At 41.9% G+C, this 21,837-nt stretch overlaps 1 protein-coding gene across 2 annotated transcripts; it reads right to left on the minus strand.

The window, feature by feature from the left end:
* Positions 1-12,848: 12,848 nt before the first annotated feature.
* LOC108268590 (transmembrane and coiled-coil domain protein 3) lies at positions 12,849-21,720 on the minus strand. 2 transcript variants are annotated; one of them, XM_017473632.3, is made up of 5 exons: positions 21,523-21,720; positions 20,965-21,252; positions 15,722-16,575; positions 15,459-15,594; positions 12,849-14,651 (listed from the first exon to the last, which is right to left on the minus strand). In XM_017473632.3, the coding sequence occupies exons 3-5, from the start codon at positions 16,573-16,575 to the stop codon at positions 14,310-14,312; spliced, it is 1,332 nt and encodes a 443-aa protein (XP_017329121.1). In that variant the 5' UTR covers positions 20,965-21,252; positions 21,523-21,720; the 3' UTR covers positions 12,849-14,309. The 2 variants fall into 2 exon arrangements, with proteins under 2 accessions (XP_017329121.1, XP_017329120.1); XM_017473631.3 differs by lacking the exon at positions 20,965-21,252.
* Positions 21,721-21,837: the final 117 nt, after the last annotated feature.

Raw genomic sequence — 21,837 nt, forward strand, 5'->3', positions numbered from 1 at the left:
CATTTGGTGGTCCATGGGATTTGCACCCAAGTATTAAAAATAATCTTAATATTTATGATCGTTAGTTTGTCCAATTACTTTTGATCCTGTGAAAATGCAGGGACTCTGGACAACAATGGCTGTAATTTCTAAACGGTTAACGCAACATTTTAGTTAAAACCATTGAATTAAAGCTGAAAGTCGACACTTCGGTCCCATCTTGACTGCTCCATTCCAAATCCACTGGGGTTGTGTACAGGAGCAACCTTACCGAAACTGCCTCACTGTCCAAATACTTATGGACCTGACTGTACGTGTTGCTTTGTTACACATTACAAAAAGTTTAAAGATTTTGATTGATAAAAGATTAAAATATAGTAAATAAGATCACTATATTAAACAAAATATTATATTGTTGTTATGCTTTATAATATTATAAAGTATAAATGTAAAGTAAATCTGGTGAATTTTTAAAAAACTAACTCAAAGTTGTCCATATATGTATGTCATGTCATCGCAAGCCGGTGACTCCATTTCCCAGAATACTCCACGACCTACAAACATGGCCGAAGACAACTACACTTCCCATACACTCACTCACCTTCTCCAGGTTCTAATTAGAGATTAGATCTAATTATTATAATTATTATAATAATTATTATAATTATTATAATTAGATCTAATTATGTCTGTGGTTTCTCCACAAATTTTTATAATAATTATTCTTTAGTTTATATTTGAATATAAATGGATACAAAGAGTGACACTTACTTATTCCTATTAATCCCAAACAATGTAAAGTCTCCGGTGTTTCATTGGTATTTATCGTTAGCTGTGTTTTTATTATTAAAAGCATTTATTATGCTAAAGCGCTCCTGAAGGAGCGAATCAAGCTAATTATATTAAATAGTTACTATTACAGACTCCTCTGAGTACAAATGCTTATTTCAGACCAACAGCACTCGGACTCTGACACACGAAAAGTGATCATCAGACGTGTAAATAAAGCGAAGAGTCTGCAGAGGTTTACAGGTTTAATGATTGTTGTCTCAGAAGAGTGTGCTGGGAACGCCACGTGTATACGTGTAAGATATTACAGTGTGCTGAATATCTCTAAAAGCACGGTGACGTCTGTTCGTATTGCATGTAGGGGATTAAAACCAAGAGCGTGAGGAGGAGAAGGATGAGGATGATGATGAAGAAAAGGAGGCGATGTGTTCTGGGCAGGTTATCGTCATGACTTTCACTATCGCTCCGGCCTCGAGAAAATGTCTGGACTTCAGCGATGGGCACCTGTTTCTCTGAGCGAGAGACACCTTCTGCGATTTCTAAAGTCTGTTCCCTGTGGAGAGGTTCCTCACCGCTCTGAGACGCTGAAGTGAACCTGTAATGGCTGCACACTCCTGAACTGTCCCGATACATGCTGCGTTAAATTTATTAAAGCAAAAAACACACATTAAAGGTCAACATCTAACAAAAACAGGATCTCAAACTGTATTTATATTTATATATATATATATATATGTTTATATTACTGGATCAGGAAATGAAACCGTAAGCCAGAAACTGAAAACAGATCAATCTCTATACACATTTAATAAGACGTGGAATGTGACAGGATAAGATGAAACCGTGCCTGTAGGTTTTTATTCCATTTGTGCGGGAAGTAATTAGAGGAATCGTATGGATTTTCACTTTAGAGCATCGTAGCTAATTTGAACAGAATTAAGAAAGTCTGATTTCAGATGTCACTTCCTGCTCCGTGTTATGAAAACAGTGCAAATTTTTCAATCACATTTTTAATGAAAAAGTGCAAAGGAAACGGATTTATTTGAGCTTGAGTCTGTTCACAGACGCATAAAGGTGTTTTGTATTTTGTTTTTGAATGAATGCTGTACACCTACCAACAATCTGCTCTGTGATCGTGACCTTTATACTCCTTTATATTGCTGCATGACTGCAGATTCCTGTACAGCCTGATGACGGTTCGATGGGCGACGGTGTACCTCTGGGCTTCTCTCCCGTCTGGCTGTTCTGAGAGTTTACTCAGGGTTCTGTTCGGTGGCTCTTGATCCGATCTGAGCAGAAGGAAAGAGTTAATATGGTCACAAGCGTTAACACGTGGATCACAAGTAGACTCTGAGTTTTAATATTGATGTTAACGCACCTTCGTTGACTTTCCCTAAAGTACATAACACCCAGTTTTCCCAGTTTTCTATAACAGCAGCTCTGACAGTAGTGCTCTAACCCTAGTGCAGGTTTACATTAATGCACTTGTTCTTAACAATACGTTATTGTTTCTATAGTAACGGCTCATTCACAGGGATATGGTGAAGTTTTCTGTAAGGAGAAGTGTGTTTATGTATCATGTATGGAAGGAGTCTCCAGTGTCAGAGGTCAAGCTGGAACTTTAAGTTTTATGGCATCTTCAGGACGGAGGAGTTTACGCTTCTTTGCGGTTTCTTGGTAACACGATGTACTAAACTGCGTGGTTTTTTTTTGTTTTGTCTTTTTGACTTGAAGAGAGAGAATAAAGTGATTCTGCTGAGCGAACGACTGTTTAAAGCTGCTATAACGTAAGTGACAGCAGCAACTAACTTGTTTTGCAGAACATTGACTGTAACTATAATGAGGAAACATATAAACATTAATAATAACAATTATGACATGTCTAGAAGGGATTTATGAAACAGCACAAGCATGTCCAGAATAATCTAAATATCATCATAAATGAGTTTAGATCTTGTGTGCATGTAAGCACAGATAATATCTGTTATCCTAAATATAACTCTGCAAAATACAGAAGCATTTTTCAGGTATTTTACCTTGATGTAGATTCTGTCATCCTGACAAAGTGGTTTATTGACCTATTTCGTTTACTGAAACCTTGGGCTACTCTGAAAGCACGCTGTCCTTAACCTTAACGTTAGCTTGACGTCGGACGTTCGATATTCGCGGATATGCGGAAATTAAGGGACCGTCTCTAAAGTTACATAAGACATTGTTAAACACGTTTCTAACTTCAGTAGCAATTGAAGGGAATGACTGATACACACAACCAAATGTAAAGTGTTCATGTAGGTGTCAGCTATAAGGTACACCTTTTAGATTTTTTATTTTTATTCAAATAAACTATTAAATCATATATAAAAATTGCCATTTATGTTATTACTGCATGGGCTCATACACAAAATATACCATAATTTAAAACTCAATGGCATTTGAAGGGAATATACACTTTCCAGTGGGTTATGTGACTGTAAGTCATTCCCTTCAAATGCTATTGAAGTTAGAACCGTGTATAATAATGTCGTATGTGACTTTAGAGACGGTCCCTTAATCTCCGCATATCCGCGAATATCGAACTCAAACCAACTTTATAACAGTCTGTCACTAAAAAAACGGGGACATAATTGCCTCCGGCTTTTTAAAATAGTGGCAATATATCAAACACATTCATTGCACTGTCAAAAATTACATTTAAATATATAATTTAAAAAATACATAAATAACCGAAGATTTAAACACCTGATGTGCGATGACACAAAGCGCGCGCTCTCTTTATTGAACGCGATTGGGTTACAGCGGTCTCAAGTTCCGTTTACACTCTGCTGTGACTCGATTCCAAGAGTCGATTCCTCACAATACTTTTCTTATCGTTTCCCTGTATTATTATTATTATTATTATTATTATTATTATTTACAAAACCCGAAACAGAGGATATCGTGTAAAACAAGCCGCTCGACATACAATAGACAACTCAAATGGAGAATTTAAACTAATTCAATAACAGGCCATAGCGATATCAACCGATTTGGTCGAGTTTCGCTGCTGTGTGGAATCGACTCCAAAGCTTTAGAGCCGACTGTCATTTCCAAATGCCTGAAATCAGAGAATCGACTCCAGCAATCAAGAAACGATTCTGTAAACAAATCAATAATATCTGAAATGAGAAGCGAAAGACTCTTGATCATTAATATATATTCGAACGTAATGTAGAACATTGAGCTCTAAAATGCCTGAAAGATAAATTTTATTTTTCTTTATAGAAAAATAGAGATTTCGACTGTTTTTGTCACCAAATAACCGGCCTTTCTTCGTGAAGGCCTCACCCGATTGGCTGAAAGCAACGTTCAAGCGTAGGAAAAAAAAAAAAAAAACTCCGCCCACCGCCGCAGTGATTGGCCCATAAGAGACGCGTGATTGAATGACGGGAAGTGTGTGAAACGACCTCCTCAGGTCAGTGTTAGAAAATGGTGAAGGAAGTTAGTTTTAATACTTTAACTCACACACTTTGAACATCAAAAATGAAGTTTAAATTGTGATATGGGACAATTTGGGAAGAAGTCAAACAAACAAGCTCTGACTAATCTTTCAAACATTTAAATAATCCTGTGGCCTAACTACTGTAATATGTGTGAACAGTTTATTCAGAACAGTCCAATCAGATTGTCCTGTGGGCGGAGCTTCTGAAGCTATCTCTAGCTAGTTGTTCTTTATTTTTTGTTCTTATTTTTAATCGCTAACATGATGTCTCCGCTAGTCTGTGAATATGAGGTTATGATGTCATCGTAATGTCCACAAACCGACAGCATAAAGCAATTAGCATCCAGACTGGGGGCTGTGTTATTTTCAGAGCAGCTTCTGGAAGCAGTATAATTTAGGATCTCTGAACAGGGATGATCTGCATCCAGAGCACTGACAACCACAAAGGAACGTCTGTGACTCACCTGAGCCATTACACCATGACTCACACATTTCTCACACATTTCATCCTTACGTCTTTACTGTGAGACAGAACTGCCCAGCTGTCATCCTCTTCAGTTCTGTTGCCTCCGAGATGTCCTTTTTCTTTAGCAGTGACCCACATTTCAGATAAAATTGCTGTTTTGCTTCTAATTACCCCTTTTATCACCTGCTATACAATTCTAAATCCTGTCAGTCTCAGTGAAGCAGGCGTGGCCTCTGTGCCTGTCAGTCTCAGTGAAGGGGGTGTGGCCTGTGTTTCTGTCAGTCTCAGTGAAGGAGGCGTGGCCTTTGTTCCTGTCAGTCTCAGTGAAGGAGGTGTGGCCTCTGTACTTGTCAGTCTCAGTGAAGGAGGCATGGCCAGTGTGCCTGTCAGTCTCAGTGAAGGAGGCATGGCCAGTGTGCCTGTCAGTCTCAGTGAAGGAGGCGTGGCCTCTGTGCCTGTCAGTCTCAGTGAAACAGGTGTGGCCTCTGTGCCTGTCAGTCTCAGGGAAGGAGGCGTGGCCTCTGCGCCTGTCAGTCTCAGTCAAGGAGGCGTGGCCTGTGTGCCTGTGAGTCTCAGGGAAGGAGGCGTGGCCTGTGTGCCTGTCAGTCTCAGTGAAGGAGGCATGGCCTCTGTGCCTGTCAGTCTCAGGGAAGGAGGCGTGGCCTGTGTGCCTGTCAGTCTCAGTGAAGGAGGCATGGTCTCTGTGCCTGTCAGTCTCAATGAAGGAGGTGTGGCCTCTGTGTGCCTGTCAGTCTCAGTGGAGGAGGCGTGGCCTGTGTTCCTGTCATCAGATGTCTGATATATGAGATTTTTGAGAAGTTATTTTGGGCAAAATGATCTCATCAAATATTTGTATGTAAACAGAAAATTCTGAATCACCTCTAAACCTGTGAATCTCTCAGCACTTCCCCGGAAGAGACGCTGTGCTTTCTCCTGTACGCCGTGAGCTCAAGGACGATTGCGTCATCTCAGTAGTTTTGCTTTCAGATATCACTAATGTTCATGACATTTTACAACAAAGAGAATATACCGGGTGATTTTTACACTATGACTGTACAAGGTTATTTTAGTTCCAGCATCTTCTTACAGATAGCCCCTCTGTCTCATAAACACTATAGCTGTTTTTTCCCCTGTTTTTTCTCCTTATGTTTCTTTATTTAGCTTTAAATTGTAAAGTATGTACAGTAAACCTTTGCTCTTACACAGGTGAACAAACAGATAAAGACCATAGGTCTTGATTGGTCAGGAGGTGGTGATTAGTTCTCTATAACAGCGGCTCTGACAGTAGCGCAGGTTTATATTAATGCGCTCGTTCTAATACGTCATCGTTTCCATAGTAACGGCTCGTTCACAGGGATGTGTACAGCGCACGCTCCACTGATAATAAACAGATTTTAAAAACGTGTGTATTGTTTGACTTGGTGAAGTTTTCTTGGTGTAAGGAGATGTTTATGTAGCGTGTGTGGAAGGAGTCTCCAGTGTCAGCGCTGTGTAACACTCAGAGGTAAAACTGGAACTTTCAGTTTTCAACATCTTCAGGACAGAGTTTACACTCCTCTACTGTTTCTCACTGACACACACACTGTGATTCATCTTTTATTAACGTGAAGAGAGAGAAGAGAGAGGGAATAGAGAGAGAGAATAGAGAGAGAGAATAGAGAGAGGGAATAGAGAGAGAGAATAGAGAGAGAGAATAGAGAGAGAATAGAGAGAGAATAGAGAGAGAGAATAGAGAGAGAATAGAGAGAGAATAGAGAGAGAGAATAGAGAGGGAATAGAGAGAGAATATAAAGAGATAATAAAGAGAGAGAATAAAGAGAGAGAATATAAAGAGAGAGAGAATAGAGAGAGAGAATAGAGAGAGAGAATAGAGAGAGAATAAAGAGAGAATATAAAGAGAGAGAGAATAGAGAGAGAATAAAGAGAGGGATGGTGAGGGAACAACAGTTTATAACTGCTATAACGAAAGAGAACAGGAACTGACTTGTTTCACAGAACATAAAATGTAACTATAAATAGATAAAAATTCTTCACTTAAATTTGTCGAGTTTCAGAGATATGTTATAAGATTTTTTTACATTCTACTCCATATTTTTCTCGGAGCTTAGCCGTAAACATGACCTCCCGCTCAGAATATCCAACAGTATCTTCATTACCTCCTCTTTATACATCAAAACTGGGCAGATTTTTTTTTTTTCCTTCCTTCCACTCGTTAAGGACTTTAATAAAAAAGACCATTTATTTAAACATATTCATGTTTTCATTATTAAACATATTTATTATTATTATTATTATTATTATTATTATTATTATTATTATTATTAAACAGTATGCTTAATTAATATTCATTGTATTGACGTGGCTCTGATGTGGTTCTTCCCCACTGAATCTGCTGCAGAACCAGAAGCGAGTGTGACGTGTGATACAATCTGTAGTGCATATTATATTAGCTGTAATAACAGGACAGCCACAAATCCACTACTTTAATGCTAATCAGATCTTGTGAGGCTCCCGAGAGAAGACACACACGGCTAAAAATGTGGTTCTGTGGCTTTATGGCATTCTGTCCAGCTGTGTTCCTGTAATCCCTTCCCTTTGAGGTGGAACGTACGTGTACCCATGCTGCTTTTCACGCTTGACAATGAGTCCGGCACATCCAGCAGCCCTGCGCCTCTTTTCTTAAGCCTCATCTTTCCTTATAACAGGCCTAATCATTTATATTTTGTGAATGTGGCCCATTTCCTTTGATGGTGTCATTGGTGGAGATTGCTCTAAAAGCAGGAAAAGTCAGCAGGCCTTTTTTCCCTCTCCGCTCTCTAGCCACTGGAAGTGTGAGAGAAGGTGACAGTGTGAGCTAGCGTGGCCTCGATGGGCTTTTTCCCCACTGTCATCTGTCACGATGCTGCTCTCCTGCAAGATCTCATACAGATCTAATTCCACATCAGGTCCTGTGCTCTAAAACGTCAGCAGTAACATCTACGGGCTTCAAAACCTCCTGTCCGCAAAAATACAGATCTCTCTCTTACACTGCAAAAGTGCATTAGAGTTCACAAACAAAGTGCAGATTTCAACAATGACACTATTGTCACATCAAGCCCAGTGTAAATTCACTATACAGTACTGAACACATGCTAGTGTTTCGTTCGCTAGCAATATGAAGGGCTCAATTAAAACTTCACAGAGAAAATTCAATTCTAGCTAAAATACCCGGCCAGCTTGAAGTAATCTAATGAGTAATAGTTTATTTAACCGTAAACCTGACCAGCGTAGCTGCTATTTAACACTATATAGCTGGGACGTGATCAGCACAAAAAAACAGATTCTCTGTGTTTAAAATGAAAAATAAATTCACATCGTGTTCATCGCATTTAATCTAGATACCTCCGCACCGACACTGGAGACTCCTTCCCTAAAGTTTGTGTGCGGGATAATTAAAACTATACACCGGCAAAATGATCGATATCAAGCACTGATCGCTTTTGAGAATTGTTTCAGGTTTTCTGTTTTATTAGCTGTTTTTATTCATTGGTATTTTTTCAGTTCAGTTTGCGGGTGATAAATGGATAAAGATAAATAAATGAGGAGCTGTGAGAAATCCATCCGCTCGTGTTCGGCACGGTCAGGGTACGTGTAAGTTTCGAGAAGCAGAGCCGCGGTGATGAAACCTGAACGAACTCTAAACACGGCTTTAACGAGCGCTGAATCATGTTGTTCTGGACACTAATTCTAAAGAAACACCAGCAGCGTGTTCTCTGCCTACTGTCAGTGCCTCCATAACAATCATTAGAAATAAGGTTTAGGCTTCTCATTATGGGTCAAATTAAGTTTCACGCATTATCGACCCTGACAAATCCGCAAGAAACATTTCTCTGCTCTCAATATCACTCAGTGTTAACGGAATAAAAATAAACAAAACAAAACACACAAAAAAGGCGGCAGATGAAATATGCCGACGAGGTTAAAGGTTTAGTGTAAAGGCAACGTTTCCCAAACAAAAAGTTCTCCTGGGCTAAATATCATCCTGTTAAATGAACGCACACATTTTATTCATTAAACTGATTCTAATGCACGTCTGTAACGTGGCGAAGTAACGAGAGAGGAGAACCGGACCTGGTGAAGCTTCTCTGGTCGTAATTCCAAGGTGTCTGTATTGTTCAGAAACCCCGACTAATTTAAAGCAGCAGTGTGTAAAGCTTAGCGGTTTTCTCTGTTTTCTCAGATTAGCCAAGAGAGCTAACTGTACTAGCTACAGTACATACACACACAAACCGACGATACCGAGCTTTATTTTTCTTCATAACGTCTCTGTACACGTTTAACGGAAGCTCGTATATGAAACCACACTCGGAAGTCTTTCTTCCATTTACTGAAGGCAGGAACTAAACTGCAGGCTGGAAGTGAAGCTGTGAGAAGCTAAGAGACGTCGGACCACGCGCTCCTCGGGATTTGAGACGATCGTTACGGCGTCACAGTTCGTTTGCATGAAAATAAAAGTGCGTACATGTTGATTTAAACGTCGCCCGTTGCTGAAATCACGTCTCACGCGTGTGCGTAGAAATAATTAAAAAAACGATCGGTCGCTCGTGTCTCTCTGAACTACTCTATAAACTCCACGAACACTCCTCACTCGGGATGAATAAATAAACATCAGCCCTCCCCTTCCTGCAGGGTCGGGGTTCTGCCCAGCGAATACGTACGTGTGTTTCGGAAGGTTGTTTTTAAAAAAAATTATTATTATTATTATTATTTGTTGAAAATGCTTACATCATGACTAAATGAATGATATCTGTATACCCAGAGGATTACGTGTTAGTCCACGGCCATCATGAAGTAGCTCAAAAGGCCCGATAAAACCTCTCCGTATGCTCAGGGAAAATAACGAGCCGGACTAATTTCCCCTGAAGATCTGAGCTGTTGTGTAAGCCTGGGTTCAGCTTTAATTATCCCGCTCACACTCAGTAAGAACCAGGGGAGAACATAACGCAGGTAATACCTTTCAAGATGTGCAAATTACACCTGATCGGTCGCTTCTTCACTACATCACAATAGTGCTCGATATTAGCAATTTGAACACGTTATAATGTGACACTGCAATTATGGGTTATTTAGAGAGATAAGGGATAATAGTCCTGTCCCTCTGCGCCGACACACTTTACTCACCTCGACGTCGACTCAGGAAAAAATGATTCGTTTCTGTATAATCTTCTCAGTAAGACTGAAAACGGCATCTTCTCCATCACACACACACACACACACACACACACACACTGCTCTCTCAGCTGTTTCCTTGCTACTCATTGCTTATATATATATATTATTATTTTATGGCAGACAGAATAATGCACGTATTTGGCGTTTCATTTATTGAAGAACGTAAAACCATGTAAGCTTCATCCTTTACTTGTCATCTGCAACAATAAAAAAATATAGTTTAACTGATTTCCATGGCAGTGTGTACAGTATAGTAGCTACCACTGATACATATGGATACGGAAAGCATCATAAACGCATCCCGAACATCACGATTATCACAGAGAGTTCATACTCGCCCTCTTACAGAGCCACAGAGCTGATGTGAACCGTCCTTCACGGTTAAATTAGCAGCAAAGCTGTAACTGCCTCGACGTGACGTTATACAGAACACAACACCGGCGGGTATAAACACGAATTACATTCCGCAGGCGTCGTACACCTCTATCAACATGCAGAATCATTTTTTATTTTAGACTTAAAGCAAAAATGAATTAAATAAGAAGATTTGAAGAAATGAAGGAGCAAACTGTGGATGTAGTACAGTAAATAAACAGTTTGATAAGCACTGCACATGTACAGCCTCACTGGCTGGAGAGATTGGTTTGTTTGAAACTCTGAAAGTACAAGTTTAGCGTAGATTCAGTTTTAATTGTAGAGAAGCAGCACACGAATGCGAGAAAGTCTGGATGTGATCTCAGTGCACTGGAGACAGTGTTAATGCTGACTTTTATGAAGTCCATGGCAAAAGTAAGTAAATAAATAAAGTTATCAGGAAGAACACTGTCAAACTCAGGGTAGGAGCTATGTCTAGGAACTTCAATTACGGCTCCAACAAAATTGAGCACTGAAGATTACTTTAATATGTTCGGTACAAATGAGAGAAGAACCTGTGCCAAAACACGTAGTGCTGCTGATGCTGCTCGCAGCGTTTCTGACAGCTTTTATTAGCTGCCCTTTTACAGACATCACACTCATCAGATGTTCAGTGTTACATCTCTCACCATGCAGGGGACACGGTCAGGTCTGTATTTGGGTTCTTGCAGAACGGCTTCCTGAGCCACTGTTTCAATGGCGACTTTGGTCCCGTTGTCAGAAGGGAGGAAACGCGTGCCTGTTAATGAGAACAGGTCGAGCAAGTCGTACAGCACAAAAGCTCAGAGAACAAAAACCCCTGCTTTCAGTTAACATGTAAATCACAGCGTGTGTAAAACACACACACATCATTTGACTCCGCTCACTGAGACGAGTCGACTCTTTCGGCTCCCAAACAGCTCTCAATGCTGAACAAGAACAATAGAAACCATCACAGAAATTCTAATGGTTTCCACTACAAATACAGTGCTGTGAAAACGTGTTTCCTGATTTCACCTGTTTTTGTGAATATCTATTTTAACCGACTCCATGCTGATGAAAGAGTTCTATGTCAGTGTAGATGTGATGGAACAGGGTTTGCAGTAATCAGGCCTGGTCGTGTGTCGTCCAGCTGAACCCCGTCATCAACGCACTTTCATAGATTTGGGGAATTAGTAACTATGGGGGCAAATACATTTTCACACAGGCCTAGTGGGTACTGGATAACTTTTTCGCTTCAATAAATAACACGATCATTTAAAAACTGTATTTTGCATTTACTCGGCTTGCCTTTGTTTCATCTTAGATTTTGTTTTCATTTCTGAAATGATTTCGCATGAGAGAGACACAAAAACGGAAGAAATTAGAAAGGGGTACAAATACTTTTTCACAGCACTGTACCATTACAAACCATCAGCTGTTAACTATTAAAACCATTACCAAATGGTTTCCATTGCATGGTAGGACGTATTAAGGACGTAGGTCCTTTATGGTATCCACTAATAGAAAGCAACAGATTACCAGTAGAGACCCACGGGGACCATTACAGTTTCCAGTAAAACCAATACACTTCCCATTATAACCATTCTCTGATGGTTTCTAGTGTTTTTTTTGTTTTTGCGACATTTTGGAACAGGAGTGTGGACATGACATCAAAGTCACAAAGCGGATTAAATCTACCTGTACAGTTCCCTGCTCTAGCGCTGCCTTTCTGTCCACTTCCATATGCAGAGCGCCCCCATGTGGCCAACGATGAAACTACACACGCTGCAGCAGAGAGAAAACTCAAACACTAATACACAGAGCTGTCAGGATCCCAGAGTAGAAACGAAATAAAATGCAAATGAGTGCCTGTATTTTGAGCCAGTTTGTGTTTATACTCACATTAGCACTGAACCGAAGTGACTAAACCACACTACAAGGTTTATACAATCATAACACGTTTAAAATGTATGAGACCTCATGTACGAGATGGAACAATTTTACAGATCATTAATGTCCTGGATCATCCTTCAGTCAGGATCAACCCAGAATCAAACACTTTCACTGGGGGGTTCTCACAAATTCTCACCTCTCATTGGTTATCGGTCTTTCACGCAGGATGCCAAGATTTGACGCTTTCACATGATACGATCCGAGTTTCCTAAACTCTGAACACTGAACTCACTGGAGGTCATGACGGGACTGGACTGTGGGTATGGGAATGGGATTAAGATTGGATTTAAGATGAGCTGGAAGATAATTGTATTAAATAATCCTAAAATCTGGACAGCTTTTCCAATGATCTGAACTCAGCAGAGGTGAATGAGGCTTAGACGTGGGCCTGTAGTGTGGGCCAAACATAATGAGTGTCTTACAGATGTACCGAGGTTGCTAACAAGAACCTTCAAGGAGACCGAGAGAGAGAAAAAAACTGAATTTTAACACAAAAAACAAACAAACAAAAAGCCCAGAATGTGTACGGGCAGACAGGAAGGCTCTGCGCTGACGACATAAAGAATAAAACATACTGTATGTTGGCTATAACTGAAATGTATCTGCAGAAATGGTTTATTATAGATGTATCCAAGTACATAATGTAATATTACATATAATATTAATAAATGGAACGTCTGCCTAAAAATACTAATACACAAAATACTTAAGGCATATATAAAAAACCTGATGATGACGTATACAGTACACGACAAAGCAAACGTGAAACCTGCACTTTCATTACTGAACAACCGGTTTACCAACAAAGAAACGCAAAATCCTCGTCCTTCTGTTTTCTATCGGCTCACGCCTGAGGTTCTCGAGTTCACGGGTCAAAGGTCACATAGATAAAGTGAAAAGTGAAAGTAACTACGAACGTGTGACGTCCACGTTCCCCTTCAGGTAATCTCATTCCATTCACGTTTGTTCTGACCGCTGTTTCAGCCGAAATAGCAGAAAAGTGTGTCTTTCAAACAGTCAAAAATCATCAAAGCTACATCTTAATCATAAATATTGACACCCTGATTCACAGATTTATATTTACAGCATAGTGAGAACAAAAATCCTGCTGTCTATTTGAAATTCAAAATGAAGTAAACAAAACAAACAAACAAAAAACAGTTCTGTTTGCGCAGGGACTAAAAAAATATTAGAAACATTGTGTTTTCAACACTGAGCAAATATATTCCTCCATCCCCAGTGTTCCGGTTCAGGATTAGTGAGGAGAGTTGGTGTACTTTCACGTACACAGTGTTTAGAGTGTTTGAACCGAACCCCGGTGTGCACTTTCCTTCAGCGCAGTTCTTCATGCGGGTGAAAACACACTGCAGCGATCACACTCGGGTCCGAGGGAGGCGGTCTAACGAGAAAGTGATCCGACTCGGAGTCGACTCACAGAAGTGAGTGAAACATGTCGTGTGTTTCGGGTTGGGCTGCCGGTCTGATTAAACTGAGCCAAAACACTGCAGAAGTGCTGTGTGTGATTAGAAGAAAAGAAAGAAAGAAAGAAAGAAAGAAAGAAAGAAAGAGAGATAGGACTGATTTGTGTAAAACGTGTCCTCACTTTTGGGTAAAGGCTGTTTAGATTTTTCTGACCAAAAAAAAGGACCATTTTTTTCTGTTTTTTTTTTTTTCTGTTTTAAGCCCCACCCCCTCTGCCAACTTTTTATTTTTTGCTCTTTATTTTATTTAATTACACACAGTAGTGTTTGAATGTGTGTGTGTGAGTGTGTATGTGATTGTGCCCTGCGATGGACTGGCACCCTGTCCAGGGTGTACCCCGCCTTGTGCCCCATGCTCCCTGGGATAGACTCCAGGTCCCCCGCGACCCTGAAGAGGAGTAGGCGGTAGAAGATGGATGGATGGATGGTGAAACCAAACTGAATCAAATAGCAAATGAATCAAACTGATTCACTCTGATTCAGAGTTATTCGGAGTGATAGCACTCTTAAAGTCCAGTGTGACGGTTCAGGGTCCGGGTTCAGGATTAAGGGACGAGTTTCTGGGTGGAGTTCAGGTTCAGGTTCGGTTCTCCATCCAGGTGTTTGGTTCAGAGTTCGGTGTTTGGGTGAGAACTTGTAGTTCTGTGTTCGTGTTCAGTCTCTCGCTGCTCTTCCAGACCAGAGCGATCAGCACTGCACTGCACACCGTCACCAGTAGGTGCGTACGGCTCCGCATGCTGGTCATGATGCAGCGTGTTACCGTGGAAACACACACCAGCAGCAGTGTGACGAAGGCCAAGAGCACACTAATGATTTTAACGAGGAGCTCACGGCCAAACACCCCTTCAGTCTCCACCTGCACCACCTGCACCTGGTGCTCCAACTTACACAGCCGAGAGTTACACGCCTCCAGCACCTCCTGAAACACGCACGCACGCACACACGCACGCACACACACACACACACACACACACACACACACACACACACACACACACACACACACAGAGATTTAAACTTCCAAATGTTCAGAATCCAAATAATTAAATGTTATACAGATTTACAGTTTGTTAAGCAATATTATCTATTAGGTAACAGATTGATCCTGATCAAATTATTAACTTTCGTATTTAAATAATGTATTTCAGTCACTCTTCGTGGGATTTATGTGAAAATTTAAAATTTCAATGTCTTTGTTTCCTAAATAGGTTTAATCTTAAAATTAATTGTAGTAATTCAGTAAATAATTTCTTTTTAAAAATCGCAGACATATAAAACACGTCACTTTTTTTTTGGGGGGGGGGGGGGGGGGGGGTGTTTGGTCAAACCTTTTTTGGTAAAATAAACAATTATAATAATCAAAGGCAGATAAAAAATGTTCTGAGTACACGTGATGTGAATTCATATTCCAGCTGGATTGTAAAATGTTTGTGCAGGACATTACCGCCCCCTGGTGGAGATGTAGGAAAAATACACTGAGGCAAAAACAGGTTTTAGATCAAATATGGGTATAAAATTAAATTCAGTGATGTCGTGCCTGAGACACTAAAACTGTAAACCTACAGAGTAATGACACAGCCTTATGGAGCCGACGAGTTCAACCACAGTATCAGAGTCAGTGTTCTGTGGCTTTCATTGTACAGATTACACACCAGCACAGTGACAGTTAAAATGTCCTAACAGGAAGTGCCCCTTTTTTACACTTCCTGTCCAAGCACGAGGTTACCTGCAGGTCTCTGGCTCTCTCGTTAGCCTGATAAGCCACTTTCTCCTCGATGCTGGCTAACTCCTGCTTCAGATTCGCCATCTCATGCAGATGAAGTTCAACCAGGTCGTTGAGCTGCTCCTCCAGACGTTCCACCCTGTGACCGAGCGAGCGAGCGAGCGAGAGCGAGAGGGAGAGAGAGAGAGAGAGAGAGAGAGAGAGAATGAAAATCACTGCTGGGATTCCTTGCTGAACATTAAAATCTTGAAGATGAATAAGCTGACCTCTCTCTCTCGTCCTCGAGCCTCTGCATGAGGAAACTGTCTTCACTCATGTTCAGTTTCAGAACATCCATGGCTTCAGTGAGTCGGATTTGGGACTGACGGATCTCCTGAAGTTGCTCGAGCACCATGTCGACGGTGTTTTGGTCATGTTTGTGGATGTCAGAATTTCCATTACTGTCCGTCGAAGCCGAGGTTCCCGTGGAGCACTCGTCGTCGTCGCTGTGGAACTTCGACCGGCCGACTATGGTGGCGCTCCCGCCCAGCGCCCGGCCTCCGCCTTCGTCTAGCGAGGTCTTGAGCTGTGCGATGTTGTCTGCGCTGCCGAATTTGTTGCGGATGAGATTAGCGAATTCTCTGGGCTTGTTGAAGAAGGACGGCGGTGTGAGAAACACTGCAGGAGCGATGGGTTTGAATTTGTCCCGGCAGTTAAGGCGCCCGCTTCCGCTCACTTCCTTCGGACTGTCCTTGGAAACGTCCTTGGTCTGATCTTTAGCCGGGTCTTTAGGGCTGCTGTTCTTGGAGGAGCCGTTGTTGTTGTTGTTGTTCTCGCTCTCCTTCATGCGTCTGTAGTACTGCTCCAGCTTCTTCTGTAACTGGTTAATGTTCTGCACCGTTTTCTGGTTCTTCTTCTCAAACACCTGCCGGATTCTCGCCACCTGCTGCTTATCGGCCATGTTGACCAGCTTGAGGAACTCGGCCACGTTATCGTCCTGCTCCATGCGCTCCACCCTCAGCTGCTCCTTCGCCTTCAGGATCTTCTGCTGCAGGTTGCTCGAGGAGTAAAGGTTCGAGTCGGAGGCTCTACGTGGCATGATCGGGACGGGGATACTGAGGACATAATCCTCGTTATCCATCTGAAAACGCGCACGCACACACACACACACACAGACCCAGACAGGGAGCTCAGGAAAGGAAACCAACACCAGAAAAATGAACTGCAACTGCTGCAGAATTGATCAAACTGCTGACACACACGACTTCTCCGAAAACGGTTCACATCCAGAAAAAAAAACTGTTGAATTTGGGGAAACGGCTTGAAGCGTTCGTCGTGTCGAACTATTTCACTCGCTTCTGTTTGATTTGTTCATCGTTACAGCAGAAAGTTCTGCACATTCTCACAATGAACCTGGTTTGTAATGGTTTGTAATGGTTTGTAATGGGGGGGGGGGGGGGTCATTCTGATTGCAACTTTATTCCTTTATTTACTGTAACATTCTGTGATGACTCCATCTGTGTCTGTCCATCTACCCGTCTGTCTGCCTGTCCATCCGCCTGTCTGTCTGACTGTCTATCTGTCTGTACATCTGTCTCCCTCTCTGTCCATCAGTCTGTCTGTTCGCTTGTGTCGATCTGCTTGTCTGTCTCCCCCTCTGTCCTTCCATCTGTCTGTCCACTGGAACAGCGCAAATGTCCGTCAGAGAAACAGAAACGTAACATCTGTTTATCCGTCCACGTCCAGCTGTTTCTTTCTAAATATCTGTCTGTCTTTCTAACTTTATTACCGACTCTGGCTATATATAGCACCTGGAGTCAATCTTTCAACACACACACACACACACACACGAGACGAGACATCGTGTCTTCTTAGTTTCTGGTTCGTTTCTCAGCACTAAGTCACGGTTTCTTCTCATTCTGAGGAGAATCAGGAAGTTGTGTGAGCTGAAGGTAAAGATTAGAGGAGAACGCCTCGTCCCTCTTTCCTTCCTCTTTCTTCTGGTCTTTCTGTGTTAATAAACTCAACGGTAAACACAGAGACCTTTCGCTCTCAGGGACGTTCGACATCTGACCACTGAACTGTAACAGATTTATTTAAAATCATGTCGTTTAAAGTCAACAGCAGAAATGATTTCTGATAAGAGCATTAAGGAACGCGGGTGTTTGGAACACAGCCGAAATGAGCGTGAACACAGAGAGAGAGAGAGAGAGAGAGAGAGAGAGAGAGACAGAGAGAGAGAGAGAGAGAGGGAGAGAGAGAGAGAGAGATGGTAGGGAGAGAGAGAGAGAGAGAGAGAGAGAGAGAGAGAGTGAGACAGAGAGACAGAGAGAGTGAGAGAGTGAGAGAGAGAGTGAGAGAGAGAGAGAGTGAGAGAGAGTGAGAGTGAGAGTGAGAGAGGGAGAGAGAGAGTGAGAGTGAGAGAGGGAGAGAGAGAGTGAGAGAGAGACGGAGAGAGAGAGAGACAGTGAGTGAGAGAGTGAGAGAGAGAGTGAGAGAGAGTGAGAGAGAGTGAGAGTGAGAGAGGGAGAGAGAGAGTGAGAGAGAGAGACTGAGAGAGAGAGAGAGAGAGAGAGAGAGAGTGAGACAGAGAGAGAGTGAGACAGAGAGAGAGACAGAGAGAGAGAGAGAGAGACAGAGAGAGAGAGACAGGGAGAGAGACAGAGAGAGAGAGACAGAGAGAGAGAGAGACACAGAGAGAGAGAGAGAGAGAGAGAGAGAGACAGAGTGAGACAGAGAGAGAGAGACAGAGAGAGAGAGACAGAGAGGGACACAGAGAGAGAGAGAGAGACAGAGAGAGAGAGAGACACAGAGAGAGAGAGACAGAGAGAGAGAGAGAGAGAGACAGAGGGAGAGAGAGACACAGAGAGAGAGAGACGGAGAGAGAGAGAGAGAGAGACAGAGGGAGTGAGAGAGAGTGAGTGAGAGAGAGTGAGAGAGGGAGAGAGAGAGACGGAGAGAGAGAGAGAGAGAGACAGAGGGAGTGAGTGAGAGTGAGTGAGATAACATCATTTAATTATAGATTCCAGTTAAAAACAGCACAGAAACATTCTCACTTCCTTTTTAACATTCACACAGAGAGAAAACGTCACTCAGCACACTCAGAACTGTACGCACAGCACGTCTGCTCTTATTGGCTGAGAGCAGTACAGTGTGTTCTGATTGGTTGTGAGTTAGTCAGTAGTTCCATTAGAGAGTCGGTTACTCAGTAAGTCAGTCATTCAGTACTTCAGTCTCTCCACCCGTCAGTCAGTCAGTCAGTCAGTCCGTCAGTCCATCAGTCACTCGGCTAGTCATTTAGTCATTCGGTCAGTCAGTCATTTGGGCAGCGAGTCAGTCACTCAGGGAATCACCGAGTCACTCGTCCATACTTTTAGTCATTCAGTCGATTAGTCACATGGTCAGTCATTCGGTTCCTCACTCAGTCAGGCAGTCAGTCATTTGGACACCAAGTCAGTCACTCAGCCAGTCATGTAGTCGCTCTGTCAGTTGTTCCATTAGTCCATCAGTCACAAAGTCAGTTATTCTGTCAGGCTTCAGTGCTTCCAGAAATAATAAATCTCAAATTTATTAAATCTTAAACTGCACACACACACACACACACCAAAATCAGCATCACCATCCGTCAGTCACTCTGTCAGTCATTCAGCCCACCAATCAGTCTGTAACTCCGTCAGTCAGTGTCTCCACCTCTCTCTACTAATTACTCCTCAGTCTCTCCATTAGTCAGTCATTCAGTCCGTCAGTCCAGCCGTCACTCGGCCAGTCAGTCAGGCTCTACTACTTCCCGAAATAATGAGTCAAATGTAACAGTGCACTCTCACACACTCTCACACACTGACTCTCACACACACACTCTCCGTTAGACTGCATCCCAGTCCTGTTTATGAACACACACTCCTCCATTTCCTACTTGTCCGTCTTCATCACTGAAGATCATTAAATGAGTGTTTAATTCAGTACGGATCAGCTCATCAGTACAGTAGGTTTTGGAAACAGAATTTACCCAGAAGGCAATGCACACCTCTGAGTGGTGTGAAGAAACCCACAAGGGTGCAGTGGTATGCAAGACAAGTTCAAACAAGCTCACACACACACACGCACACGCACACACACGACACGCACGCACACTGACCCCACTACCAGGTGTACTTACACTTCTGTAGTTCAGTGTGTGTTCAGTTTGAACCTGCACAGGTAAACAGGTGGGTGTAATCACATGCAGTGATTCAGATTGTTTGATCTGAGCCAGCCCGGGTAAACACAGCTCACAGCACCTGCACGAAAACCCCAACACTCTGCTAATGTTCAGATTACTCTGCCCTGAGGGGAAAATACCAACAGCAGAGAACAGGAACCAGACTGCACAGGTCTGAAACTCTTACCGACGGGGGATTAAATGCATGTTATTCTCATTACTGAATACAAACCATCTGCTGAGCTGCACTAAGTATTGGCACCCCTCTATTCTATACAGTACATCAATAGAAAGGACACACCATAGAAGCCTCAGTGTCACTGTTGAGCTGCGAAGCATCAGTCACTCCATCATTCACTCCATCCCTCCATCAGTCACTCCATCAGTCACTCCGTCCCTCCATCATTCACTCCATCCCTCCACCAGTCACTCCACCAGTCACTCCACCAGTCACTCCACCAGTCACTCCACCAGTCACTCCGTCCCTCCATCATTCACTCCATCAGTCACTCTGTCAATCACTCTGTCAATCACTCCATCAGTCAATCAGTTACTTTTAAATTTTTAAAAAATATAAAAGAGGATTTGTTCTCCCTGTTTTCTTACAGGACTAGTCTGTTTCAGTGACGGACGTTGGTCAATTTTCTGTCATAAAAATATTATATAATATAGTTTAGTCATATAATTTTTTTTTCCCCAAACCACTTACAGCAGCTTTAAGAAATAAGTAATAATAAAAATACCACATTTACGTTCTTTAAATCCTTCATTTCCAAACAGATTCAAAGGAAAATGTGTGATTTCTGAGTGACACCAATTAGTGATCATTACTGGTTTCAGCAGGAACCAGTCTGACCAGTTGCGAGTCGTCCTTGATCAGTTGCAGTTTTAATCTGAATGTTTCCTACACACACACACACACACACACACACACAAGTATTTTCTGTTGGAAAATTTTCTGTTATTTTGTCTGATGGTACGAGAGATAAAATCAGATATTTACTGTTTAAACATCACGTACATTCTCTGTGAAACTCCCACATGGTCCCGCCCGATACTTTTAGACACTAAAACGTATTTCAAGACTGCTTTCCGTGAACCATGTTTAAATTGATATATTACTATATTTGTAGAGATTTTAAATTTAGATTCATTTCCATGCTTAACATTCTTTCATTTAAACGCTTAAAACGATTGAATCGAAACGAAATGCCTCTTAATTTGACATCAAATATACTATTACATCTGAATATACAGAACATTAAAAACAGTTGGAGTTTATCGCAGAGATAACACACACACACACATTCCAAAAGAGAGCGTCTTTCTTACCTAAACTTCATCTGCAGAACAAAAACAGACCAATCTCACAGTTCTCTTTACTTTACCTCCGAATTTACTGGAAATATTTTCATTTAAACCAGAACTACACTTTGCATATTCATATACGCTTACAACACTTTTAAATGGAAGACTTCAGTTCTTCAGCTTGTCCATTAACAGTTTTATACAGAACCCAACACTAGGAGGTTCAGAGAAGAACCAAAAGAACCATTCAAACTTGTTATAAGAACATAAAGAACAAACTGTAAATAAACAGATTTTAAACAAATAACGAGACTGACAGGTTCAACAAAAGTACCGTGAACGTGAACACACAAACACACACACAAACACACACACACACACACACACACACACACACACACACACACACACACACAGAACCACGAAGTTTCACGTTCAGCAATGCAACTGCTACACACACTTATTTGGATAATACATTTCAGGCAGGAACGCAGGAATGCGCGCGCGCACAGAGAGAGAGAGAGAGAGAGAGAGAGAGAGAGAGAGAGAGAGAGAGAGAGAGAGAGAGAGACTGATTGTTACCGTGTGTCGGGATTTTGGTGATCTGGATTTCTCTTCAGTTTTTAGAACTTTTCCGCAATAAACAGCCCAAAATCACACTCCTATAGCGAACACTGATCCATTACACACCTTCCTTTCTCTCTCTCTCTCTCTCTCTCTCTCACACACACACACACACATATCTGCACCCGATCAGAAGTTCACTCTCTGCACACTACTAACTCCCAGTCAAGGAAAATCATGATTAGTAAAGAGCGCCCCTGCAGGACGCGCGCGCGCGCGCACACACACACACACACACACACAAAAACAGAGCGACACGGTAGTGTGACAAAG

The sequence above is a fragment of the Ictalurus punctatus genome, chromosome 8, assembly GCF_001660625.3.
Source record: "Ictalurus punctatus breed USDA103 chromosome 8, Coco_2.0, whole genome shotgun sequence".
Classification (NCBI taxonomy): domain Eukaryota; kingdom Metazoa; phylum Chordata; class Actinopteri; order Siluriformes; family Ictaluridae; genus Ictalurus; species Ictalurus punctatus.

Coding starts and splice junctions, on each gene's coding strand:
- LOC108268590 (XM_017473631.3), bottom strand. CDS start 16,575: ATGGATAACGAGGATTATGTCCTCAGTATCCCCGTCCCGATCATGCCA. Junction 15,595..15,721: donor CTCGAGGACGAGAGAGAGAG/GTCAGCTTATTC, acceptor GCTCGGTCACAG/GGTGGAACGTCTGGAGGAGC. Junction 14,652..15,458: donor AGAGAGCCAGAGACCTGCAG/GTAACCTCGTGC, acceptor TGCGTGTTTCAG/GAGGTGCTGGAGGCGTGTAA.